At 32.6% G+C, this 27,721-nt stretch overlaps 2 protein-coding genes across 2 annotated transcripts in view; both read right to left on the bottom strand.

Moving 5' to 3' along the window:
* The window catches only part of LOC111714416 (uncharacterized), a 32,673-nt gene extending 30,497 nt beyond the window's left edge, over window positions 1-2,176 (bottom strand). Inside the window, exon 1 of the mRNA XM_023489519.1 lies at window positions 2,164-2,176. The gene's annotated coding sequence lies outside the window, so the exon portion shown is untranslated. The remainder of the gene's footprint in view (window positions 1-2,163) is intronic.
* Window positions 2,177-3,484: 1,308 nt separating this feature from the next.
* LOC111714411 (protein Skeletor, isoforms B/C) overlaps window positions 3,485-27,721 on the bottom strand; it is a 42,650-nt gene continuing 18,413 nt past the window's right edge. The window contains exons 13-31 of the mRNA XM_023489511.1: window positions 26,355-26,445; window positions 23,676-23,749; window positions 23,019-23,110; window positions 22,438-22,585; window positions 21,885-21,986; window positions 17,431-17,537; window positions 17,209-17,363; window positions 16,460-16,524; window positions 14,989-15,031; window positions 14,641-14,714; window positions 13,128-13,206; window positions 11,828-11,926; window positions 11,243-11,312; window positions 10,290-10,363; window positions 9,626-9,731; window positions 8,701-8,765; window positions 8,246-8,310; window positions 6,983-7,106; window positions 3,485-6,642 (exon numbers count right to left, since the gene is read on the bottom strand). Of these exons, the coding sequence (XP_023345279.1) occupies window positions 6,535-6,642; window positions 6,983-7,106; window positions 8,246-8,310; window positions 8,701-8,765; window positions 9,626-9,731; window positions 10,290-10,363; window positions 11,243-11,312; window positions 11,828-11,926; window positions 13,128-13,206; window positions 14,641-14,714; window positions 14,989-15,031; window positions 16,460-16,524; window positions 17,209-17,363; window positions 17,431-17,537; window positions 21,885-21,986; window positions 22,438-22,585; window positions 23,019-23,110; window positions 23,676-23,749; window positions 26,355-26,445 (1,741 nt within the window). The 3' untranslated portion in view covers window positions 3,485-6,534. The remainder of the gene's footprint in view (window positions 6,643-6,982; window positions 7,107-8,245; window positions 8,311-8,700; window positions 8,766-9,625; window positions 9,732-10,289; window positions 10,364-11,242; window positions 11,313-11,827; window positions 11,927-13,127; window positions 13,207-14,640; window positions 14,715-14,988; window positions 15,032-16,459; window positions 16,525-17,208; window positions 17,364-17,430; window positions 17,538-21,884; window positions 21,987-22,437; window positions 22,586-23,018; window positions 23,111-23,675; window positions 23,750-26,354; window positions 26,446-27,721) is intronic.

The raw sequence follows: 27,721 nt of genomic DNA, 5'->3' as shown, positions 1-27,721 counted from the left end.
ACACATAAATATTAATATAACTGAACAGCATTTTAAATCATTTTTTAAGTTTAAAGTCATTATCTTAATCTTCTAATGTTCTGGGGACTACTATATGTATTTGTTCACGTTTAAAACTGAAATTTAAACAATTGCCATTGGGAGTTCGAGAATATTAAAGGATACTGAAAAAAAATGTTCATAGTAATTAGAAAAAGAGGAAACAAAGAAAAAACTTGAAATTTTTTTCTTTTTCTAAATTTCTTTTGCATTTATTTCTTGGATGAAAATGAAAAACTTTGAGGGTCAGAAATTGGTTGCTACCTAAGTTTGATGATCTATAAGTATTAATACTTCGTGAGGTTGGTAATCAACAAGGTTTCGAGGGCAAATGTGTGAGATTATTTTTTACTTTTATTCTTCTCACTAAAACAATTAGTTGGAATAAAATTATTTATAAGCATTCACGTCTGGCCACACTCTGATCCTATTCTTGGGAAACACATTCACATTTCTGAGTGAGATTGAATTTTACTTTTTTGCTTCTAAACTTGCAATCAGGAGGATGGGGGGAGGGGAATGAGGGATGGCACGGGGTGGTAAATAAGAAATATTTTTATATGGCGCGATGATAAAAAGAAAACAGAACTTAGGAGGTTCACTTACCCGGGCTAGGATTCATAAGGACTAAGATTCACCCGGACTAGGATTCATCAGGACTAAGATTCACCCTGACTAGGATTCATCAGGGCTAAGATTCACCCGGACTCGGATTCATCAGGGCTAAGATTCATCAGGACTATGATTTACCCGGACTAAGATTCGACAGCACTAAGATTCACCTGGACTTGGATTCATCAGAACTAAGATTCACCCCGACTAAGATTCATCAGGGCTAAGATTCGCCCGGACTAGGATTCATAAGGACTAAGATTCATCAGGAATATGATTTACCCGGACTAAGATTCACCTGGACTAGGATTCATCAGGACTAATATTCACCCTGACTAGGATTCATCAGGACTAAGATTCACATAGGCAAGGATTCATCAGGACTAAAATTCACCCGGGCTAGGATTCATCAGAACTAAGATTCACCCGGCCTAGGATTTATCAGGACTAAGATTCACCTGGACTAGAATTCATCAAGACTAAGATTTACCTAGGCTAGGATTCAAAGTTCATCGTAGTCAGTAAAATTCACTCTGACTAGAATTTATCAGGACTAAGATTCATCAGGACTAAAATTCATCAGGACTATGATTATCTTAGTCAATGAGATTTACCCGGACTAAGATTCATCAGGACTATGATTCACTCGGACTAGGATTCACCAGGACTAAGATTCATCCGGACTATGGCTTATCAAGACTATCAAGACCCGGACTAGGATTCATCTGGATTAGAATTCACTCGGACTAGAATTCATCAGGACTAAGATTCACCTGGGCAAGGATTCATCAGGAATAAGATTCTTCAGGACTAAGATTCACCTGGGCAAGGATTCATCAGGAATAAGATTCTTCAGGGCTAAGATTATCAGGACTAAGATTCATCAGGAATAAGATTCCTCAGGACTAAGATTCACTCGGACTAGGATTCATCAGGAATAAGATTATCAGGACAAAGATTCAAGTACTTTTTGTGGGGTGGTGACACCAGTTCTCGATAGTCCTGAAATTAAGCACACTTGCCCTCCGTCAGTAACTGGATTGGTGTCCAGACTGGTGTTCACAGGTTCTATTCCCGTACTCCACACAAACCTGTGGTTTCAAAAAACATCTGAAGCCTAAAACAACCTGAAACATTCCCGTGGTTCTACTAAATTTTCCAATCAAACTTCGAGGCAAATCGGTCGAGTGAAGATGAGAGGAAGTGGGGAAAATCCCTCCAGCTACATATTTGGCAGTTTTACTAGACGTCTCCTCAACCTAAAGTGGGTTCTTCCTGCCAACTTTAGAAACCAATATTTTCAGTATTTACGTAGATTAAAGAGGAGGGGGGGTTCTGTTGAAACTTTAAACATTTAACATTTATTTCATTAAACCAATTTTACTAATTTTCTGAAGAAAAAAAAATCTAATTATCTTTTTGATCAAATAGTGATGCCATGACGTATATATATATATATTGAAACTGCAGCTATGAGCAATCTTGATCAAAATATTGTGAGAAGCTCAAAACTTTAGAACTGAAAAATACTTTAGAAAAGTAGATTATATTAGAAAAGGTTTTAAACTCTGATATTTCCTTTTTTTGTCTCTGCTCCATATATCCTCACGTACTTTTACAGAGAACCCACAACGGGAAATAATAAATTTTCAGATAGAAAAAGGATATTTTCAATAATTTTTTTCCGAAAAAGTTTAAAAAGTACCAGAAATCAGGCCCATTGAAATTGCGCCGACACTTGACAGAATATGCAGTTTAAATTGTTCAAATATACGCATTTTCCTCGAATATAATTTGTCAAACTGTACTCTCGATCTCGTAGTTTTATTTGAATAAATATACATACGCATATGGTTGCAGATCTTGAAAATAAAATCTCATATTGTGCTTCGTACCTCGATACTAATTTCTGAATCTGGATTTTCACCGATATCTGATTTTTCTAAATCTTTAGAAAGATCCAATTTATTCAACCGAACTCCAATCTTACAACCTTGCAAATATGTGAAAATTTAGATTTATCCCATTTTTTGCAAAAACTAGTTAAAACCTGACGCGTAACATATTGATGTAAAAGTAAATTTAAGTTTATAGGAGTAATAAACATAGATTTTACATAGACCCCCCCCCCTCCAACGTTTTCTGAAGTTAGCGCCAGGGCATTATAGGGTCCTTGGGAGGGGGAGGCATTCTTAAGAAAAGAAAGAAGAGGGAGGGAGGGCCGGCCGGTAGAGGACATTTTTTAAATGTTCATAATTTCAATTCTGCCAACTTTTAAATTGGCAAGATTTCTGGAGAAATCAAAATCTGTGATTGAAAAAAATATATTAATTATAGGTTATTGGGCACTGGAAAAATTGAATTGAGAAAATTTTCAAACCATTTCAAAAATTGGAAAACATTTATATTTGAAAAGCAAATGCGAGGCTTTTGGAGATTGATGGTAAATAGTTGAAGGGGGGTCTTCCCTGGGATCACGTGATGTCCCAAACATGTGGGCCAGATCCTTAAACCTTCCCTGGGATCACGTGATGTCCCAAACATGTGGGCCAGATCCTTAAACCTTCCCTGGGATCACGTGATGTCCCAAACATGTGGGCCCGGTTCAAACTTCTGCCTTTTTGACGATTATTGGATACAAACAGACAGACAAGAAAAGTACATGTACATTATAGTCTATACAATGTACATTGTAGACTATAAATTGTACATTATAGGCTATAAAATGAACATCATAGTCTATACTGCAGTGCACATTTTGCATCACAGTCTGTATATTGTTAATTTTATTTTTCAACTCATATCTTCCATCTAGGTCAACGCAAAAAAAACATCAATTTTGTATAGTTTATTATCTGGTGAAAGCAATTTATTACAACATTTGAAATGTGAAAAATGTTGATTAATGATGATAAGTAGAAATTTCAATTGATATGTAAAATCTATGTATACACTACATACTAGTAAAAGGGTGTAATTTACAGTTGTTTGGTCGAATATATGCGCCACCCTGTAGCACACAAGGATAAAGAATAGCTGCTTAGCTTTTGCAAAAAAATTCACTGATTTAAAAGTGAAGTCTTCTGGCTAGTTTGTAAGTTGACTTGATATTAGATAACTCAGTTGTAAAACTTTACCCAAGCAGCCAAGAGAGCTATTTAGCTAGTTAATTACTCAGACTAGTCAACTAATTAGCTAGTTAGCTAGTTAGATATGTAATCAAAACTAGCCATGACTAATCATCTAATTAGCTAGTTAGATATGTAATCAGAACTAGCCAACTAATCAGTTATTTAGCTAGTTAGATATGTAATCAGAACTAGCCAACTAATCAGTTATGGAGCTAGTTAGATATGTAATCAGAACTAGTCAACTAATCAGCTATTTAGCTAGTAAGATATGTAATTAACTATGTTCAGCTAATCAGCTCGTTAGCTATTACAAGATTTAAGGATTAGAACTTGCCAACTAATCAGCTAATTGGCTTTTTAAATATGTAATCAGAACTATGTTCGACTTATCAGCTAATTAGTTAGTTAGATATGTAATCAGATCTAGTAAACTAATCAGCTAGTTAGCCAGTTAGAAATGTAATCAAAACTAATCATCTAATCAGTTGGCTTGTTAGTTGGATATGTAATCAGGTCTAGCTAACTAATCAGCTAGTTAGATATGTAATCAGAATTAGTAAACTAATCAGCTAGTTAGTTAGCTAGATATGTAATCTGAGCCGGAAACTCTTGTATTGTGGAAATGGAAATTAATGCTTGATCTTGATCTTTCGTTTATCTGCAGATCAATTTAACCTTTACTCGATATCCCGCATGGTTATCGTACCCTGGAAGAATATTTGAAATGAAGAGATATAGATTTGATCCTCAAATTTAAAGTGCCCACAGTGAATATTGAGATCTGCGGATCGGAATTATGAGTACCCAACACTAAAGTTCCCAGCTCAGAACTAGTTATTTAGAATAAAATACTTGAAAGTGAGGGTAAAGTTGTCAACTGAATATTCATTAAATAATCTAGAAAGTTAAACAGCTTGATAATTACATATAACAGAAATATACAAATATAGATAAAGAGAATATATAAATATCCAATTTTAACATCTTGATAAATATTTTAATGGTTTTATTATAATTAGATAATCTTTAAGAAGAAAATGTTTGCTTGAAAGCCAAGATGTTCCAGTGATAAAAGTGATGAAAAGTAGGGAACTTGTTTTTAGAAGATTGTGGGCCTTTTTTGGTTAGTGATAACTTGTTTCATGGTGGACACTTGTTTTCTTTTGGAAAAATTTACAAAAAAGTCTAATTTTACACATGATGTGTGTAAAATAAATTTAAACCAGTTTGTTAAACTTTAAACCAGTTTGAGCAGCTTGAAGCCAGTTTGTACAGCTTAAAACCAGTTAGTCTAGCTTGAAACCAGTTTGTTCAACTTAAACCCAGTTTATATATCCCGCTTAAAACCAGTTATTTTAGCTTGAAACAGTTTGTTCAGCTTGAAACCGGTTTGTACAGATTCAAACAAGTGTTTACTCCTTGAAACTATTTTGTATGGCTGGAAATCAGTTCATTAAAATCGCATGCTTAGAATGGCTATATTGTTGAACAGATGCACTTTAACAATAAATATTACAAATAACTATATATATAGTATTGATACATAAATGTTTCCAACGGTCCACTCAACTATGAAATATAACATGTAAATCAGTTTTTAAACAGTTAAAAGAAAGCCTCTGAAAGCCTTGATTAAGGTAAGGTACAGTTTCCATTAAATATTAGGTAAGTATAAATCCACTTTTTCCAAAATGGATTTATCAAAATTACTTCCATTGATCTGTTTCCATTTATATAATTGTTTCATGATACATTTTACAAACGGTGATTTTATTTTTATGAAGATTTCTAGAATCTTTGCCTCACTGTGCCTCTCCTCGTTCTAACATTTTTTATTTGCCTTTTTAAGCTAAACCCATTTAAAGACCTCCGAAAACAAACTAGCCTAATAAAAACAAAAATTTGTTCTGAAAACTTGTTAAAGCCTTTCCAGAAACTGAACGAGTAATCTGATCTGAAATTTCGGAACGATTTTTACAATTTTTTCTTTCTAAAAACATCGCTTTCTTCTATTTTTGGTTTGCTCCGAATTATTTTACGGAGTCCATCTTTAAAAGTTTAAGAGAATTGTTTATCTATTTCAAATTAACAAAGTACCCTTGATTAAAAAATGTCGGTTTTATGTGTATTTTGAAATAGTGTACAATCCCTTTAAACTAATCCTGAAAAACTGGATTTTCTTGTTTATTCTTAATATTAAACTAAGATTAAATGGGCTCCAATTAAAATCAAAATGGCGGAGGATATTTCCAGAATATCTTTAAATAAAATTCACTCAATTTGTTTAATCTAGAAAGGAATCTTGAGGAGAATAAAAAATGATATCTGCAACATACTCTGAATATTCAAAATCTAGAAAATTATGGAAAATGATAAAATGCGCAATATTTCACAAAATTAACAAATATTTTCTTTCCTTTTTTAACGGATTAGAATTCAATCCCCCAATCACAAAAAAAGGATATTGGTAAGGCCGTCAATCGTCAAATTACGCATCTAATACGTTTAACAAACGTACATACATGTACACCATACTGGTTATGTACGTGTATTGCTAGTTATATGATATGATTGTGTTACACTAACAACCATAGTATTTCCTTTATCAATCACGTAGTTGTACAATTTACATAATTGTACCATTAGTCATGTACAGTACACCGTGTACAATGTACATAGTTGTACACCTACTATTTGTAATTTTCACAACACTTCTGACATTTTTGATCCAAAGATCGAAATGTATCACTTATCACTCTGAGACCAGACTAGAGAGTGAGAGGATGAGGATGAGAATAACTGATCCTTGAAGTGAAAAACTTGAGTTTGAGTCCCGAACATTTATCTTCCAACCCAGACCCTAAAATTTCGAAATACAACTTTTAAAAATATAATTATTACAGACTACTACTTCACAGATTTAAGGTTAAGAACAACTTTTTCGTTTTTTTAAGAGAACCTTCAGGTCTATTCAACATAAAAACATCCGGTAAGGTTTATTTCCAGAATAAAAACAAAATAAGCTTTAAGATTAGATTTTGCTATATTTCGACACAAATTAACTGTTTATAGTCTCATCTATCTATATGAAGCCTTGTTTGTTTACAGTAAGCTATTTATAAAATGCAAAACAAAAATTGCAATTTAATTTTGAATAAAGCTTATTCGCTCAAGATGAGTATACTGTCCGTTTAACCAACCTCATGTGTGTAGCTCTGGTAGTAAACAAGATCTGGTGTATCCTCTGTAACTGTCCAGTTTAGGAGACCATACTGACTCTCAGATCCACCCTCACATATTACCTCCAGGGTACTCTGATACTCCCTACACAATACAATAGTTTAGGAGACCATACTGACTCTCAGAACCACCCTCAAATACTACCTCCAGGGTACTCTGATACTCCCTATACAATACAATAGTTTAGGAGACCATACTGACTCTCAGATCTACCTTCACATACTACCTCCAGGGTACTCTGATACTCCCTACACACAATACAATAGTTTAGGAGACCATACTGACTCTCAGATCCACCCTCACATGCTACCTCCAGGGTACTCTGATACTCCCTACACAATGCAATAGTTTAGGAGTCCATACTGACTCTCAGATCTACCTTCACATACTACCTCCAGGGTACTCTGATACTCCCTATACACAATACAATAGTTTAGGAGTCCATACTGACTCTCAGATCCACCTTCACATACTACCTCCAGGGTACTCTGATACTCTCTACACAATACAATAGTTTAGGAGACCATACTGACTCTCAGATCCACCCTCACATACTACCTCTAGGGTACTCTGATACTCCCTACACAATACAATAGTTTAGGAGACCATACTGTCTCTCAGTTCTTCTCCCTAAATCTTCGCAACCTGATGATTTAACCTTTGATATTTAAACTTGACTTATTAGAACCAACAAATTCAAAATTTAAATTATCTCAGGTCTGCGACACTGGGTTGCAACGATATAGGAATCAGAATTTGTTGCAAAAACTTAGGACCGTCATTGATTCTGCACATCGGTACCCTGAACCCCTTTTTAATTATGTCTTTGTTTCTCGTCTGGAATTCAATAACTTGCTTATGCACAAACTAGCAAGAAAATGGCCAAGATTGTGTTCTCAAAGTTAGGTTAAAAACGTTTCTGAATATTGATTTACATTTGAAAAGTTTCTATATTAAAGAGGATGATATGTCTTTGGAATTTTTTTACAACAAATGTATATATGTGTACAATGAGCCCACATAAAACAGGGAAATTGGGACATTTCGTCATTTTTTGTCTATTTGATGTTGCAATTACAAAATAATTAGTTTACCAGTGCAGTAGTTTTAAAATCAACTTATTAGGTAAAATGGGCCTGTGTACACTACACAATTGCTTTGTTTCATGTTTATTGGACTATAATTGTTAAAATATAACAAAGTCCTAATTTTGTCAAGCTTACTTGAATGTTCTTGATTCCCTCCAGCGATCCTGTCCTTGTTTAGACTGCCAATAACACAAAGCTCCCTGATAAACCAATACAATCACATACTAAAGAAAAAGAAGGATACAAAGTACATACATTGAAAAAGAGGAGAGGGGATAATTCAAGTAATTTTTTTATTATTTATTAAATTTGTGGCTGAATGACGTATCTAAATAAGTATTTCAATGTTAACAATTTATTTATCAGTTTTAATAATAGATTTAATCATTTTCTGACGTTTTCCAATGGTTTTGAGAAACTTAAAAAACATTAATGTGTATGTCTAAACAAGATTATAAAGTAATGAAACTTTAATATGTCTTCTAGGATGGGGGGGGGGGGCATAATTTACATTTAAAACAAACTTAAAAATAGTTAAATTTTTAACAAAAGACCAGGTAAACTGGGGGTAAAACTTGTGAAATATATTCCTTTGCTGTAGGTAGTGGATTGAATCCGTATGGATCCTCGACACCTGCAAAAATCTTCTCTCCAGCTAAACAAAATAAAATTATAGTTAGAAATGTTTGAAAATGAAAGAAGATAAGTTGTTGAAAGACACACAATATAGAGTGGATTGTTAAACTTTTCCTGGATGAAATAATGAATAAAGTGCTAAAGAAATCCTTTTCACTTTTTAACTTAAAGTGAGTGTAGCAGTGTTTACATATCACTGCAGTTTCCAACCTGCCATCAGTGTTATGAAATTCCGTCCAGGTTGAAACCAAGGTTATAATGCAAGGAAAGTTATTTCAGAGATCTTTTATACTCAGTATACTGTTTCTGGGCGGTAATGTAAACACAAGACGGATGTGGAAGCCTGATGTATGGGATCCGACTTTCACATAAATAATCAATGAAATAATCTGGTGACCTGGTCATAGGAAACTATTATGTGAATTATCAAAATTATCAAAATGGAATGCTTTTAACCTCCTCGGATACTGAACGAACACTGATGCATCTATTCTTGTTTACAAATTCCGCCCATATAGAGAAGTGGTTTCAATATGTAAGCAGAGTATACGCAACTGCAATTAACTTTCTTTGCATTATAACCTTGGTTGAAACAGTGTTATAAAACAGTAATTTACCTATTTAAAATGAAATAATGCATCACCATTCAATTTTTAAATTTGAGCATTTATTTTAGTCATCGTTCTTCATATCTTGTAAGTTAAGGGTAAACATTATTTTGACAAACAGAAGGGATCATTTTTGACCTCAGATAGGTTAGGGGAGCTTAGTGTTTTTAAATAAAAAACTTGTGAAATATGTAAATTATTAATTTTGTTAAACATTTCCTAGTAGTTTTTTTTTCATTTCATTAGAAAATAAAATATTTCATTTCTTTACCTTTTTCATGATCTTGTTTTTTATTGAATCCCCCGGCCTTGTCGCTGGTTATATAGAAGGGATGGAAGTTGGCTAGTCCCAGCCGGTCACTGTCCCCTCCCTGTACCTGGAGTAATCTATTTTTATAATCTAAACCTTTAATTTCAATTGGTAGAAGATGTAGATTACTATTATTTCTGTGTATTATTATTAATACCACTATTTATATCCATGTTATTTTATTGACGAAGGTTGTTGTGATTGTGAATGATGGACACGTTAAGACACGTGAAAATATCCAAGTTCTTATTTCAAACATGATTTTTTTGGGGAAAAAAGGCGAAATAAGGCATAAACATAATTTTTTCAGACCATGAATGACAAAAAGCGTATTTAATACGAGTTTTTCGAAATGTGTCCCCAATTTGGATTATATTTTATAAATTTAAAAGTCTGTACAAATCACTCAATATTTCCGTTAATTTTAAAGTTCTTATTTTGAAATCTCAAGACTTGAGGTTTGTTAGGTTTAAAGTGAAATGTTAATATTGATGTGCTTAGAAACAAATGTTTGTGAGATTCCATATGATTTGTAAATATTCACTTAATTCCCCAAGTTTTGGGGCACCCTGTAAAATATACAACATTTATATTGAAAATGACATTTATTTCCAACCGTAAATACCTTGAAATAGTATGTTTCTCCTCTATAAACATGAAGTTCAGGCATGATTACTCCATTAATCCACCAACAAAGCTCTAAAAAAAATAAACATGGTCTGTTGATTCACATTTAAATATGGTTTAATAAATCTTTAAACTGTTAAATTTTGTCAAAGAATGGGTTTAATTTGTTTAAAAATGGGCAAACATTAAGACAGATTGATTCTAAAAGAATTTGAAATCTTAATTGTTCTATCCGGAATTTTATGGAGCACAACTTCTGCAAATTTGTAAAAACAATTTTTCTAGAACTTTCCTTGACATAAAATATTTAGAAAAATAAAATATTTATAAAATATTTATAAAATAGGCCACTTGTAAAAAAAATTGCTATATAAGGAGTGGATCCTTATATAGCAATTTAACTGCTGGAAACTGTCCTTTTTTGGTTTATCCATATTTTCAAAATCGTTTTATGCCTCACACTTTCTAAAAAATAATGACATGACGTTTTTTAATTCTTTGTTTCAATACAAATTACAATCAATTTCTGTTTGGACCATTAGGATCGCTTGCATTACTGAGATAGTTTTCGTCTTAAAAACCGGTTCCTGTCCGTGCAAAAGTTAAAAATCGGTTCCTGTCCGTGCAAAAGTTAAAAACCGGTTCCTGTCCGTGCAAAAGTTACAGAAAATCATTCTTTCTTAAAGACGTTTAAAAATCAACCTCCCTTAGAAAACATTGTTTTAACAAAAATTTGGTCAAAAAAGGTTTGTTATTTTTTGTTAATTGTTAACGATATATTTTTGGAGTACTTATATCAGTGACACTATGTTGTTCCCACCATAAAGCGGGGATCCACAATTCCGATTTAGTTCTAACAAAGCACATTATTAACAAGTAAAAGAATTTAACATTACACCCTATTATACGTTTTTTTGCGATAAAAAAATCCCTGGGAAAAATGAAATTAACCTATGAACGGAGGTTCCTCGCCAGTTATAGCCTTGTATCCTCTAGATCCACCAGTAGGTCCCAACCTAACCTGATTATAGAATATTTTATGTATTTCATCCAAAATATTTCATACTTTACATGAAAATTAAGAAGTGTAAACGGCAACAAAGTCGACTTAAAAGAGAAATTTGAAGCTGTTTAGTAGGGTTTTCAATATATTCCGGATAATGCTGGTGCCGAAAAGGTTTCCAATATATTCCGGATAATGTTGGTGCCGGAAAGGTTTCCAATATATTCCGGATAATGTTGGTGCCGGAAAGGTTTCCAATATATTCCGGATAATGTTGGTGCCGGAAAGGTTTCCAATATATTCCGGATAATGTTGGTGCCGGAAGGGTTCCAATATATTCCGGATAATGTTGGTGCCGGAAGGGTTTCCAATATATTCCGGATAATGTTGGTGCCGGAAGGGTTTCCAATATATTCCGGATAATGTTGGTGCCGGAAAGGTTTTTGCATCATCTTCGAAAAATAATGATTTTGGGGTTGATCCTAATACGTTTGAAATGCATTTTTAGAAAAATGAAACCCCAAAATATTTACCTCAAAGTTTTGAATTCCGCTCCGGAGTTTGAATGGCACCTTCCACTTTAATCCCCCGTCTGCTTTAGGACTCGTATATTCAAGACAACTTTGCGCTTCCTTAATGTCAGATTAATGTCGTCTTTTTAATCTTTTTTTTTCGTCGATTTCATAAGTATAAATTAGACGATTTCAATCTTTGTCAGTTTATAAAATACTTTGCTTGATCATATCATCATCATATCATATACAGGGTGAGTAAAAAAAGTGTCATTTGCGGTGCCTGGTGCAAAATTTTGTGCAAGTCTCCTGTAGGGTTTTTTCAATATTTTTTGAAAATGTGTAATTTTTTTTGGTACTCCAATGGCCCAAAAGAAAATCCGCGAACCTTTTTTTCTCTCAAAATCAAAAGTTTTGAAAAGCAAAAATGTGTATAGAAATGATTTCTATCGAAATCTTAAATTTTTTAAAGATTGAATCAAAGAATCACAGAAAATTCGCAAAATTATAACAAGAAAATTAGCAATTTTTAGTTCTGGTTTAATTTTTAAGGCAAAGTTATTTAAATTCTCTAGTTCCTTTCTTCTTAGTATATTATAAAGTATTATATAAACGCTGTTCAGTTGAAACCTTAAGAACCGTTGAATAAATATTTTTCATAAAACTTATACCAGAACTGAAAATTACGAATTTTCTAATTACAATTTTGCAAATTATCTGAGATTCTGTGATTCAATCTTTTAAAAAATTTTAGATTTCGATAAAAACAATTTATTTACTAATTTTTGTTTTTTAAACTTTTGATTTTGAGAGAAAAAAAGGTTCGCGGATTTTTTTTGGGTGATTGAAGTACAAGAAATTTACAAATATTCAAAAAATATTGAAAAAACACCATACTAGAGTGTTGCATAAAAAAGTTACACTTTTTTTTACTCACCCTGTATAATGATACAATTTATGTATAATAATTTCTACTCTGAAAGATAATGCTTTAACTGCTAAAATTATTCTTGGTACAGTTTAAAATAATAACTATAAATTAAATTTTCAAATTTTCCTGTTTTGAAAAGTAAATTCACTAAAAAAAATTGAAATTGTTTTGATTTGAAATTTTTAGATCCCGCCTTGTGAGTTATTCTCTTGTGGCGTGGTCCCCAAATAAATGTGGACCCTATCGGCTATATATCAGATCAGCTGCATTGGCTTTTCTTAGATCCAAAAAAATCAAACCAATAAAGAAGACAAATATATTATGATTGTAAGTATAATTATTACCCAAAATTCACTCAAATATCTAAGTTTTCATGAACTGAATCTATACCTTTGAATTGAAATCTATTGTTCCATTCTCCATATTGAATTCGTTTTCATAATTCTCCTGCCAGGCCCTAGTAGCAGCCCTTTAATACAGATATATTTAGTTTATAGTTTCATTAGAGCTGGCAACTTTTAATAGATATATTTAGTTTATGGTTTCATTAGAGCTGGCAACTTTTGATAGATATATTTAGTTTATAGTTTCATTAGAGCTGGCAACTTTTGATAGATATATTTAGTTTATAGTTTCATTAGAGCTGGCAACTTTTGATAGATATATTTAGTTTATAGTTTCATTAGAGCTGGCAACTTTTGTGTTGGATACCCTTAATCTTGCTCGTTTAATCTCGATATCCAATGTGGACACTTTTTATTTTCAGCTTAATCCTCTCTTTTTCGACTTCCATCTGGGTTCCGACCAATGCAAACGACACTCTGGTTAAATTCTAGACACTTTCCTGGGTATCAAATTAAAATTCTGATTAATCTGCAGATTAACAAAAAGAGGAGATGAAGTATTGATCTTGATGTCCACAATACAAGAGTTCTCAGCTCAGGTTTACGAATGAATGAGCGGGTTAAAGACAATGCAAGAGTCGTAATTCATTTATAATGTTAATTGGGACACATATTACCAAATTGTTCCTATTCCCACCACCACCTTTATAAATACTACCTAAGAGTTCCTATTCCCACCATCATCTTTATATATACTAGCTAAGAGTTCCTATTCCCACCACAACTTTTATATATACTAGCTAAGAGTTCCTATTCCCACTACCACCTCTGTATATAATTTACATACTACTAATAGTTCCTATTCCTTCCACCACCTTTGTAAATACAAGCTACCTAAAAGTTCCTATTCCCACCACCACCTTTGTATATATTACCTCAGAGTTCCTATTCCCACCACCACCTTCGTATATATTACCCAAGAGTTCCTATTCCCACCACCACCTTTGTATATACTACCTAAGAGTTCCTATTCCCACCAACACCTTTGTATTTACAACCTAAGAGTTTCTATTCCCACTACAACCTCTGTGTATTTATACTTAGGATTTCCTATTCCCATCACCACCTCAGTTGTATACTACCTAGAGTTCCTATTCCCACCACCATCTTAGTATATATTACCTAAGAGTTCCTATTCCCACCATCTCCTCTGTTTAAATTACTTAAGAGTTCCTATTCCCACCAACACCTTTGTATTTACTACCTAAGAGTTCCTATTCCCACCACCACCTCAGTTGTATACTACCCAAGAGTTCCTATTCCCACCACCACATTTGTTGTATGCTACCTAAGAGTTCCTATTCCCACCACCATCCTCTGTTGTTTACTACCTAAGAGTTCCTATTCCCACCACCACCTCAGTTGTATGCTACCCAAGAGTTCCTATTCCCACCACCACATTTGTTGTATGCTACCTAAGAGTTCCTATTCCCACCACCACCTAAGTTGTATACTACCTAAGAGTTCCTATTCCCACCACCACCTCTGTTATATACTACCTAAGAGTTCCTATTCCCACCACCACCTCTGTATGTGAATCATCTGATATTGTTGTATCATGTCTATCTAACGCCTGAATCAATATCAAAATATTAAAAACCAAAACAAATCAAATCAGGGGAGAATTTATCTAAGATTTGAAGTTCAGAACTATATTTGCTTCAGCATAATAAACATAAATAAAGGTATCCTCGGTAAATCTATACAATCATTTGTATTTACAATATACATTGCAAAAGTATTTAAATTAGAGTTAAAAATAGAAGGATATGAACTCATGAACTGTTTAAAAAAGAAAAATCATTATTTCATTAAAAAATATAATCAGCTGAATATTTTTCAATTGCCTGTCTCGGTTTTATAAAATCCACAGTAGAGATATCCGCTTGTCTAGAACCAGATAATTATAATAACAATCATTAATATCGACCAAAAATAATGATAATAACAATATTAATAATTATTATAATAATTAATAATGTTTAACAATCAATAACGTTATTTAAAAATAGTTACTGAATGTAGGAACTAGGAACGCGTGTAAATGATAAAGATACAAAATCAACGAAATAGGAACTGTTGAACACTTACTACAAAATTAACTTTAATTTGTGCCAATCACTTAGCAAGCAAATGGTGTAAATCTGTGATTTGCAAATTTAGGTTATTTGATCCCTTAATTAATCAAAAGTAGGAAAAAATATATTTTCATTTTATAAAATGAAAGTTCTTTTTGCAAAATACTTAGAATCCTGTCAGTTCCTGACTTCAAAGAATTAAAAGATTCAACTTTTTATTTCAAAATAAAAATTTATCTCTTTCAATAGTAGTTAAGACATGGATGGGGGGAAAATGGTGGAATTAAGAATTTCAGAGTAACCCAAATGATAAAACGCCATGTTACTGTTTGATACAGTGCTCGGTGATTATATCAGAATAATGAAGACGACATGTTAAAGTTTTGATTGAGTTTAACAGCTTTTTTTCAAATTACAAGTTTACAAGGCATTAAAGAGAAGTTTTTTAAATCTACAGTTTCTATTTCTTTCCATGTTTATGTGTATCCACTATCCATGCTGTTTAAAATCTTAGAAGAAATCATGAGTCGTCTTTATTGTATTTGTATAATGCGACGACGATTGTACTGAATCTAATCATCAACTCTATTGTACTGATAGTAATGAAAATATTAGTTAAATATTTAGTAAAAACCCCTTTGGTCAAAGATATACTGTGCCCATGCGATATTAAAGACGACTAAGCATTATATTGAATATGTAGTGCCATAGTTGGACAGAACGTAATTAAAACTGCTCTTAAAGAATATATTACAATAGCTTGGGGACCCAGCTTTGTCAGAAAACAAACTTTCCGTATAACAGTCAAATCTTTCAGCTTAGGCTTTTTTATATACAACTTGACATACCATAGCCAAGTGGTGATTCCTGCAACTTCAAATAAACCGAAGTTTTTAGTAACTAGGGGTGCATTTCCAATACAGTGATAACCAGAAAACTGTGGAAAACGACATTGAAGCAATACTGAAGTGCATTTCATGTTGATAATAAGCAAATAGCTTTACTAGTAAGTTGTTAAATCCCTTATTCAGTGAAATGGGTCTGTTTACGCTGCACAAATACTGTGCCTCATGCTCATTGGACTATTTAAAGTCACAACAAAAGAGTCTAAAAATCGACTTCATATTCCAGAGTTTTCTGGTTATCACTGTAAAATACTTAGCCGTAGTAATATTCTCTGGTTTATTGAACACGCTGTTCTAGGAGGCTGAATAAATATTTAGTTTAAATAATCTAGTTCCTGAGATAATCAACTAGGATAACGTTATCGTGGGATCCATGATCTCTATCCGCACACAAACCAGCCTAAATATTATTCAGTCATTCATTTACAGAGTGTTCTCTTAAAAGGGAGTGTTCGCGAAAAATGGGGGTATGGGCTGATATAGAATTGAATTCGATATGGATCGCTACTAATTTTACTTCTATCTTTTGGATCTATAACAAGAAAATAAAGAGAAAATGGTTAAACATGTCTTATGCCCCAGAGCGTAGCGTCCATAGCAATTCACAGACTTGCATTTTTACACTCAGATTGTAAATAATTCAATTAAATTTAAAACTAATCATTCAGATATTACACTTATAAATGTCGAATTCAATTTGGTGCATTTGTATATAGTTGATATTTCATTATATTCTATTATTGTGTTTTTTTAATTAATATTTTCTTGAAAGCTTTTTTTAATTTTCGAACATTCCTGGAAATTATGAAAATATTGTCTTCGGTTTTAAAATCATTGAAGTTTCAGGAATACATATTTTCAATCAATATTTTATTCAATTCGATATCAGCCAGCAGCCTATACCCCCTAGCATTTTTTTTTCAAAAAATATTTAAAAATATACCAATTTCTTCCAAAAAATGTTTAAAGCTGTAATAGAGAACCATCTGTTATTAAATGTAAGAAAGTATTCCAAACAGGGCCTCTCTGAACTCCCAACTTTTGTTGATAACCCTTTTAAATAATCTAAGATTGAAAAACTAACCCTGAGAGTACACTGACTAGATGAGCTGAGAAAGCTATCGACTACAGTGAAGGTTGGTGGACTGCTACTACTACTACTGCTGCTGCCACTGCTGAACATACTGTTGCTGTTGTTCATGAAGATCTTCACAATATCTGCCTCAATCCCTGACAAGCCTAAAAAACATTTAAAATATCAAACTGTATTAAAATAAATCATCTGTTTATTATGAAAGCTGTCTACCTGCGCGTGACCGTGGATCAACAAACCCGAGCGCGGCAAAGTCCGTTTCCTTCGTCTTTGCTTGCACGCGGAAATATATCTTGTCAGAGTCACTTTGCCATTGAACCCTGAAAAGAGAATCAAGAATATGCTAAGAAAATATTGGCAAAAGGCAATTTATCAAGTATGTTAAAAGTCCCTTAAAGAATAGATATGAAAAATTGTTTTCTAAAAATTTTATAAAACGATGAAAATTGTCAAGATTTTCCTGGAAGAGAAATTGGTCGAGGGATTAAATAAAGCCTAAGAGGGGGAATTTGTTACAAGCCGCAGAAGAGGGGGAAATTTAAATGTTGAATACTCTTTTCAGTGGTGTGTTAAATTACAGTATTTATACAGTGAATAAATTTAGCAGATTGAATAGAAGAGTAGAGAAGGGTTGGAATACAAAGTATCCAAGAATAAACTCAACAGAAATATATTGTTATAGCTTCAGAGCTCAAAATGGAATAAATATATTATATTTGAAACATTTATATACTTTAAACTATAAAGGAAAATCTCAAAGAATGCAATATTCTGTTCCAGCTTTAAAGTGATTTTTTTACCTATTTCAAAATACTAATAATACTCAAAATTTTGGTAGGAAGGCGATATTAAGTTGTTCTTTTGTGTATTTTTATGTTGTTTTAAAGCAGTATAGAAAATTAAGATACTAAGGTAAATGGGTCTGTGTACTGTATACGTTTCAAGTTCATTTAAAACAATAAAAACAATTTTTTTGTCAGTAAGGCAAGCATTCATATTATCCCATTAAAAAATGTTTCTTCACTGCCCTGTATAAAAACATTTGACGAATAATTTAGGACGTTCTGACTTTCATTTCTTTACAAATTTATATCTCATATTCTTTTAACCCTGAGATGTTTTTAAAGAATACAAGTTTACAATTTTGTGATTTGATTTTTGGAGTATTTTGAAGGTTTGTTTTTAAAGCGTTTCTAAAGACGGGTGGTCTAATATTGTGACGTGAGAGCCCCCCCCCCTCTTTGTCTTTAGTTGTGCCAACGATCTATAAATATTCCTACAGGAGTATAAAAACCTTATAAAAATAATCAATCTTTGTTATTATTACATGGAATCCCTTACTCTAGCTCATTTTACCACTAGAGTTACCACACAGTCCTTCTTTATTCACTCTTCCTTTATTTTTGGGCATTCTGCAGTTAAAGGGACAGACCGGCTATGTAAGGTAGTTGAACTGAGTATGCAGTGTTGTTGTCAAATTTTTTAGGATTCATTTGAGACCTATAAAACATTTTAAAGATCCGTAAATCCTAAGTTTGAGCGCAAAGTCGACGTTCAAAATTGTACTTTTGATTGTACGTTTTCAGATTTTTTTTAAATTATTAAATAACGACACCTATATATGCAAATAAAATTCAACAGTAAACTAAGTATGTGTTTAAGAACACATTGAGAAAATAAAAATTAATCATATCATCGAAAATAAGTAATCTTGTTCAATTATTTGTTTCTATTTTCTTATTTCTCATTATTCACAAAGATTTTCTGTAGATTTTTTTTAAGTATTATTGAAAAGACGACATTTTGAAGAATTAGTAGAAATCTGCAAATAAATTCATAGAAAATAAGAAATTCAATATAATGATGAAAATGAAATAATTGATTCTAGCATTGCTTTATTGACAAATTTCTTTTGAGAAATATGTTCCTAACCATCTAGTTAGTTTACTGTAGAATTTTTACTTTATTTTTCGTCGCAGTTTTTTAATAATTAAAAAACGATTCTGAAAACGTATCCTCACAAATTCATGATTTTGAACGTCGACTATACACTCAAACTCAGTAATTATACATCGTGGAAAAGTTTCATATGAAACCTTAAGAATTTGTCCACAACACTGCATACTCAGTTTAACTACCTTAAATTTGTTTTTAAAAATGTTAAATATAAAACAGAAAAAGCAAAACCAATCGTTCGTCAACAACCAATTTTAACATTTCTTCAAGTTTATAAATTTTAACATTTTGCGAAGGAATTGACTCTTTGCAACAAACTCTAATTTTCTAATCCCTATATCTTTGGATTCCAACGTCGTAAACCTTTGAAATTTCAAACTATGACTTTTGTTAGATCAAAAAATATAAGTTTGAAATATCAAAGGTTTACGACACTGTTTTCCAAAGATATTGGGATTAGAAAATCAGAGTTTGTGGCAAAGAGTCAATTCCTTTTAACAAGGACAAACTTTTAGATCATTGAATCTTAAAACTGCACAGGAAAAATGTTTGAAAATTAAATTTTTGTTTCAAAAGCAATTCTCAAAACTACGCTGCAGTGATAAATGTGGAATTAAACAATATATCCTGAAATTGTATTAGATAATAGCTACATGATTATCCTTTATATTTGTTTAATTCCAGATGTAATATCCAGTATCCAGTAAAGTTTATATTTCTCATCCTATAAACATTACACCGTCATAACATCCTAATATTACAAGTTTAATATATAAAATTAGAAATAAACGACCTTGCAGTAGTAACAGTAGCAGTAGGGGAATTCTACAGTATTTTTGGGGAAGGGGTGGGGGTATACACATTAGATAAAAGGGGAAATAGTGCAATTTATTGTTCATCAGTGTAATGGTGTTTTAAAGGGGAATATTTGAAATTAGAAACATTACAACCAAATAAATTAGGATTTTAAATCTATATTTCTATATTTCAATGTTGTAAATAACAGAAATATTTTTCCAGAGTCCAAAACTTGCGCATTCTTAAGTTTTGGATGAATATATCTTTAGTATCGAGTGAAGGTTACTAAATTGGTCTACAAATATTTTAGAGAATTTTAGATTCAGATTGCATCTTTTATGGTTGTAGTTAGTTTTTCTGTCCTCCCACCACATACCCCTCAAGTTTCATCATCGAAAAAAAAAATAGAAAAAATACAACTTATGGAGAAACTGAGTTTGAATTTCCTAATTTATAACTTTGCAACAAGGGTTAATTAAAATAAAATTTAAGACCAGCCGCAAAAGATGTGACTTTCGAAATGTGTGGAAATTATGAAACCTTTTTATTCCTTCTTTACTTGCTTATTTTTTCATCGAATCATTTATCTTATATTTAATAACCGAGAATCAAATTAATTTTTTAGGAAATTTTTATTATTCCAGAGTTTTTGGTTGCCATAAAAGTCTGATCTGTTGTGGGTAACCATGCATAGATTTGAAGATACTATGAGGAGGCGCCCATCTTCTATTAGATTTGAAGATACTAGGAGGGGGCCCATCTTCTATTAGATTTGAAGATACTAGGAGGGGGCGCCCATCTTCTATTAGATTTGAAGATACTAGGAGGGGGCGCCCATCTTCTATTAGATTTGAAGATACTAGGAGGGGGCGCCCATCTTCTATTTCAACTTTTAATTGTGGCATTATCTGTGAGCATCTTCTCTTTGTACAATATAAAACAAAAACAAAAAAAGTTTGCGGACTTTTATAATATTTTCCCGCATTTTCAAAATTTTACAAAAATAAAAACTTTTAAATACAAATTTTTTAAGTTTTGATCATTCATAAACCTTCTCTGGGGTCACGTGAGGTCCCATACAAAATTTGGGCCCGATCGGTTCAGCCGATAATTGGATACAAACAAAGAGACAGATAAGCTAAAGGAATTGAGTTTTCACAACAAACTCTGATTTGATAATCCCTATATCTTTGCAACTAAATGTCGTAGACCTTAAATATTTTAAACTATGAATTCTGTTAGAACAAATAATTTAAGTTTAAAATATTAAAGGTTTAAATCATTTTAGTTGCAAAGATATAGGTTTTAGAAAATCAGAGTGTGTGGCTGAAACTCAATTCCTTTATATATAAAAGTTAATGATGTATATTTCGAGCTACTACAGTTGGTAAACAGAAGTTTAGTTATACAACACTAAACTAGGCTACTATACAAACATTGCTGCCAGATATACAATGCTCAGGCTAAGAGAGGGGGGGGGGAGAAGGGGGGAATCTAGGAGAATTTTCAGAAAATCTTTTTTTATTCCGATTTATAAAGGTTTTAGTTATTCAAAAATCAAGGTCAAATCTTGTAAATTTTAAATTTTATGAGAACGCGTTCAGTCGATTGCTTTCCCGGCTGCACTTGTGGATTAATTAAAGTGGCCCTTGTGGAATAATTAAAGTGGCCCTTGTGGATTAATTAAAGTGACCCTTGTGGATTAATTAAAGTGACCCTTGTGGATTAATAAAAGTGACCTTTAATCAATTCTTAATGGTTACTTCAAAATTTCCCGTTTATTTACAGAACTAAACTTCAAACTTTGGTTGAATATAATCTCATCCAAAAGTTTTGGTCTCAGGTTACATTATTGAAAAAAGAAATGATACATGAGATGTGGAAAACAACTAAAATATTTGATTTCTTCTGACCTTATTCTTCTGCCCAGGAACTCCCTGCAGTTTGGTAGTTCGTATAGTTTGACCGGTGTGGGTGGAGGGGTCATGTAGCTGGGTCCAACATTGTCATCATATCTAGCAGAAAACAGAAGTGGGAAATGTTTCCTTAATCTCACATAGTTACCACTTTGAATATTAATAATATTTTGGTACTTTTGTAATTTCGGATCTTGATGTTTTAAACAGTGCCTTACCGATTCACAACAGCCATCTTCAACCCATTATCTTTTATTGATGTTTGTAGTTTTTCTAATTGACGGGAATGGCTTTTCAATCTAACATCTTTGCAGCCTAACGGAGAAAACCATTGATATTTAAAACTTAGACTATTTCGGATTTCCTAGTTTGAAAAGATGTTCACCTTCCTGTTGTAAATCGTGGTGGAATTTTTAAAGCAATTTTCATTTGTGGTGGTGCGACGCGAAGAAAGATTATTCAAAATCTAGTTATCGTTCATTTTTCACGACCACTCCCTGAGTGGAGAGTGGAGGGTTGGGTGGAGGGGTTGGGGCCTGCTCTGACCTACCTTGATGTTGTGTGCCGAGGGGAGGAGGGGGTGGAGGGAGGTGGAACCTGCTCCGGCCACCACTGCTGGTTCTGTCCTAAGGCCGGGGGGAGAGGATGGGATTCTAATTCCTCGGGTGTTGGAATCTCCACCTGACCCAGAACTTGACCTGGACAAAAAAAAATAAAGGGACTCCGTTTTATTTCAACAGACACCATCTTTCAAGATAGGCATGCCCAATTTACAAAAGATACCCTTTAGACCTTTATTTTTCAATAAACCTCTCTTTCTTAATCAGCCAAAGCTTAAAATTGTAAAGTTATGTATTGGAAATTCCACTCTATGTAAGAAATACAGTTTGAACACATCGAGATAAATTACATTGTACATTATCCAAAACTCTTACTGCGCAAACCCTCAAATGCGCAAATACAACAATATATCAGATACTGTAGATTTACCGTTTATATCGTCGTATACAGCAATATATTTGATACTGTAGATTTACCGTTTATATCGTCGTATACAGCAATGTATCGGATACTGTAGATTTACCGTTTATACCGTCGTATACAGCAATATATCGGATACTGTAGATTTACCGTTTATATCGTCGTATACAGCAATATATCGGATGCTGTAGAATGAAGCTTTCCCATTCAAGATGAGAGTAACATCTCGACCGTTGTAGTCTCTGAAACAAAACATTTTTTAAATCGAAAAAAAAGTGTAAAAATTTATAAAATCGGTTTCCAATTGGTTCTTAATGATGCATGAAAAGTTGTATTTATAAAGGGTATATTTCACTGCAAAGTACATGACACAAGGTATAAAAAATTATCAATGTTTAAGGTGTCAAATACGAGAGTGCTTGATGTTACAAGAACTTTGATTATTAAAGGGACTATATCGTGATTTCAAATAATACTTCAATTTAAAGAGAGATTTAAAACGCAAGAATGTTTAAATCATTGTCTGGTCAATAATGTGATAAATAAAGTCGGTTTCTATCTTTATAAGTTTTTACTTCTGACAATTTGTTCAATGTTGTTTCTAAAGTGCAGAAGTGCCACATGTCATTAGCAGAAACAACTCTTAAAAATAATCACCTTTTAAACAGAAGATTGTTCTATCTTGATCAGACAAAGTTTTATAGGGTGTCGATTTTAAAAAGGACATGCTACTCTATAGCTGAGAGTGACTTTAAATTAAGTCTACAGTACCTAAATATTTTTTATCAAAGTCTAAAAGATGTTTACCTTAGATCGTCTAATCTGTTGTTTTCATTGGGAACCTCAATTTCGAACTTTTCCGGTGTCTTCCTTCTACTTCCCTAAACATAATATAGGTTTTCCGGTGTCTTCCTTCTACTGCCCTAAATATAATATAGGTTTTCCGGTGTCTTCCTTCTACTTCCCTAAATATAATATAGGTTTTCCGGTGTTTTCCTTCTACTTCCTTAAATATAATATAGGTTTTCCGGTGTCTTCCCTAAATATAATATAGGTTTTCCGGTGTCTTCCTTCTACTTCCCTAAATATAATATAGGTTTTCCGGTGTCTTCCTTCTACTTTCCTAAATATATTATAGGTGTTTTTAAGTTTTTCTTTTGTAATTTTCGTCGGGAACTAGTTAGATGAATCTATTCCGACCGATTGTATATAATTATGGGTCGTTGTGGGAGGTCATTACGTTGAATAACATGACATAACATGCAAACCTTCCAACTCTCAAAAAGGCCAGGGTGATGAGGTTCGATGAAGTATGCGAACCTCATCCCATTCAGTTGGTGACCATAAATAGTTCAATTATTTTCTTGTCAATTTACGCTTCAATGGTTCAATGGCTACAATAACAACAACAACATGAATCTAGAGACCACAAAAGCAGAATTTTACAAGGCAAAATTAAGTATAAACGACAAGCATGACAGGATCTATTTCTTTAAAATGCTTTTCAGCGGATCGCCTTATCAATTATTTTATTATACCTACTTCACAACATAAAAACAATTGATGTCTAAATTAACATTTGACTAAAACAAAGTACTTTACTTTAAAAGAATAAGGTCTGAGAACCAATAAAACTTCTTAAATCTGTTATTAAAACAAGATAATTACTTTATAGCATTGCCATAATAAATTTAAACCAGAAATGAGCATGAATGATAAAGTGCACAATAGTTTGATAAAACATAATTACATAGCTCCAGGGAATTAAACTCTTTTATATTTATATTCCTTGTGCGCATATACTGCAGTGCAGTGTATAGTTATGTAAAAAATAATCCTTTTTTTACTAAAAACTTAAAATATTTTCAATTGTTAAAATAGCTTATCTTTTTCATCCTTTTGTGAAACTATCTATTTATCTATCTATATATCTATCTATATAACTATCTATATATCTATCTATATATCTATCTATCTATCCAACTATCTATCTATTTATCTAGATTTAACTAGAAAAGTATGAGAATTGTTAAAGGTTAGAAACCCCCTGGTCCCGGAAATGAATTGAACGTATAAGATTAGCTGATTTAAAATGGGTTTCGAACAAACTCATGAACTGCATTTTGTTGAGAATTAGGAATTTAAATAAATCGTAACGGTACAATTAATTGCCCAAGCAAAAAAAAATCCTGTTGGCAAAGTTTAAGAAAAAATGAAGAAGCTAAGAGTATCCATTATTATTTTTACTATTAGTTAATCAGCTGATTATATATTATAAACTAGCTGGATCGAGTACCCAGCATTGACCAGGTTTATATTATTATCAATATTATTCAGAGTTACTCCCACCGGTTACCCGCACGTGGTATTAGATTATAATTTTTAGCGAAGATTATGGAATTTCAAACATTTCTTAACATTTTTGACTATGTCACCTCAGAGGTCCTTCTTAATTCAGACAATTTGCTCCAGCCGTTTTGTCAGATATAGCAAACATATATATAAATGAGCGATTGGCTTTATTATATTTATATTTAAGAGAAAAAAAATTGGGTTAATTTTTAGTTTAAAAAGTTAAATTTGTCATGCGTGATGCTTGAAATTGTGTTAAATATACCAAACATATACTAAGAATAAGTATTTATCTTTTTGTCTAGCTATGAATATATAAACTCAATATGACTTGTGATGTATCATTTCCTATTATTAGATTTGTCAAGTGTATCTTGATACGCCATTTTTATCTATATTATACATCTTATTTATTATATTTAATAGTTAGTCAGTATACCAAACAGATAGTTAGATAGTAAAAGAGTGTGTGTCTTTAGACAGACTTTCCCCCACCTCTCGACGCTCCCATAACCAAACCAAATATTCCCCCAGGGAGTAACTACTCTTCTTTTTTCCTTTTATGAATGTACAGTGTACTACATGTTAACAAACTACAGGATTATATATCATGTAATCTATAAAAGATCCAAAAAAATGTCTTTATCCGTAAATATTTCAGTCAAATTTAATTAAAAATTATACGTTTTATTGTTTTTCTTTTACTTGAGCGTAAAGTCAAAACTAAATTTAAGCTACGAGGTCACAAATTTGTACCACAGATTTTCAATAAATTTAAATTTTACGTTTGTCTGGGAAGTGGCTGTATGTATATTTCCTTTCCTTTACCGTTGGGCGCTAGTATTCCCACAACCTCTTATTTTAGAGGTTTTTATTATATTTCATAAATACATAATTAACCTTAACCTTTATAGTTTTGGAGGTGGGGATTCATTACTTAGAAAGAAAGGGAATTGAACTACATAGTTCAACGAATAGTTTAAGTTTAGATGGATAGATCAGCAGAATATGTTAAACTAGCAATACCAAGGTTAACTTTCCCTTAACTTATTATAGCTTCCCATCACTTAGGTAAATATTTTCTTGCGAACTACTATAAGAGTAGCTAAAAAATAATAGATTGTTTATTCTTACCTTAAACTTATATCCTCGATTGTTTCCAACTGTCAGGAAGAAATTAGGAATATAGATCGTCTTATCATCAAGTAGTTGGACAATATCAGAGCTAAACAGAGAATAGTGGTTTAATATCGAGTAGTTGGACAATATCGGAGCTAAACAGAAAATAGTGGTTTAATATCGAGTAGTCGTACAATATCGGAGCTAAACGGAGAATAGCGGTTTAATATCGAGTAGTTGGACAATATCGGAGCTAAACAGAGAATAGTGGTTTAATATCGAATAGTTGGACAATATCGGAGCTAAACAGAGAATAGTGGTTCAATATAGAGTAGTTGGACAATATCGGAGCTAAACAGAGAATAGTGGTTTAATATCTAGTAGTTGTGCAATATCAGAGCTAAACAGAGAAAATTAGCTTTTTTAACTATGTTTTATAATTTATTTTTTTGATAACCATTTTAAAATAAAATGCTACGAGGCATAGTTAAAAATTTCAAATGTTCATCTTTTTTCTCCTTTCTCCATCTGCCCGCCCACAGGTTCTCTTTTTCTTGCTTCCTTTTGCCCATTAATTTATAGGCTGCTTTTGAAGGAATGTTTATGAGTCGCTGTTTTTGCGCCATTATAAGACAGTGCACAATAACCCTTTTTTGTATAGATGTCCTCTTCTCTGTTTTTGTTTTTTGTTTTGCTTAATTGTAATTGCAGTGTCAGCTCGCACATTCGGTCTACTTGCATGTGCTAGGTCACTTCAAGTTAGTTTCTTTTTGCAGCGAGGGAGCAATGGCTTCCCTGCTTTGAACCACACATTTTTACTTTCTTATACAAGGAGGGTTGTTATTCCAACAAAGAATAATCAAGTAACCCGACAAGTGGTAATTTTTTTTGTAGAATCCAACTGAGAAATTTCCTCGAGTCTCATTTTGCTGCTTGAGAAGGTTTAGAGTTCAGGGCCGCTTGCCCTTCCCTCCCTCGAGTTCAGGGCCGCTTGCCCTTCCCTCCCTCTTTTGTGTAGACACCTTTCTCAGCGTTCACTGCAAATAGTAAAGAGAGCTTTCTGAGCCTTAAAATATAGAGTAGCTGGACAATATCGGAGCTGAACAGATAGATAGACAGACAGACAGACAGACAGACAGACAGACAGACAGACAGACAGACAGACAGACAGACAGACAGACAGACAGACATAGATAGATAGATAGATTTAGATCTAATAATATCTCGCCAGCTTAGTCAGCTTCCTTAACATTTATTTTTTTCTCCAATAGTTGCACAATTCTTGTATTATCAAACATATTCCTAATCACTTCTTCCTAGATGAACCCTTCCCCCCCTCTCCCCCTCCCCCAAAGATTTATGTCGGAGACCCCCTCATGTTC

The sequence above is a fragment of the Eurytemora carolleeae genome, unplaced genomic scaffold (genome assembly GCF_000591075.1).
Source record: "Eurytemora carolleeae unplaced genomic scaffold, Eaff_2.0 scaffold530, whole genome shotgun sequence".
NCBI classification, from domain to species: Eukaryota; Metazoa; Arthropoda; class Copepoda; order Calanoida; family Temoridae; genus Eurytemora; species Eurytemora carolleeae.
Note: the sequence above shows the minus strand (reverse complement) of the source record. Positions and strands in the feature narration are given on the sequence as shown.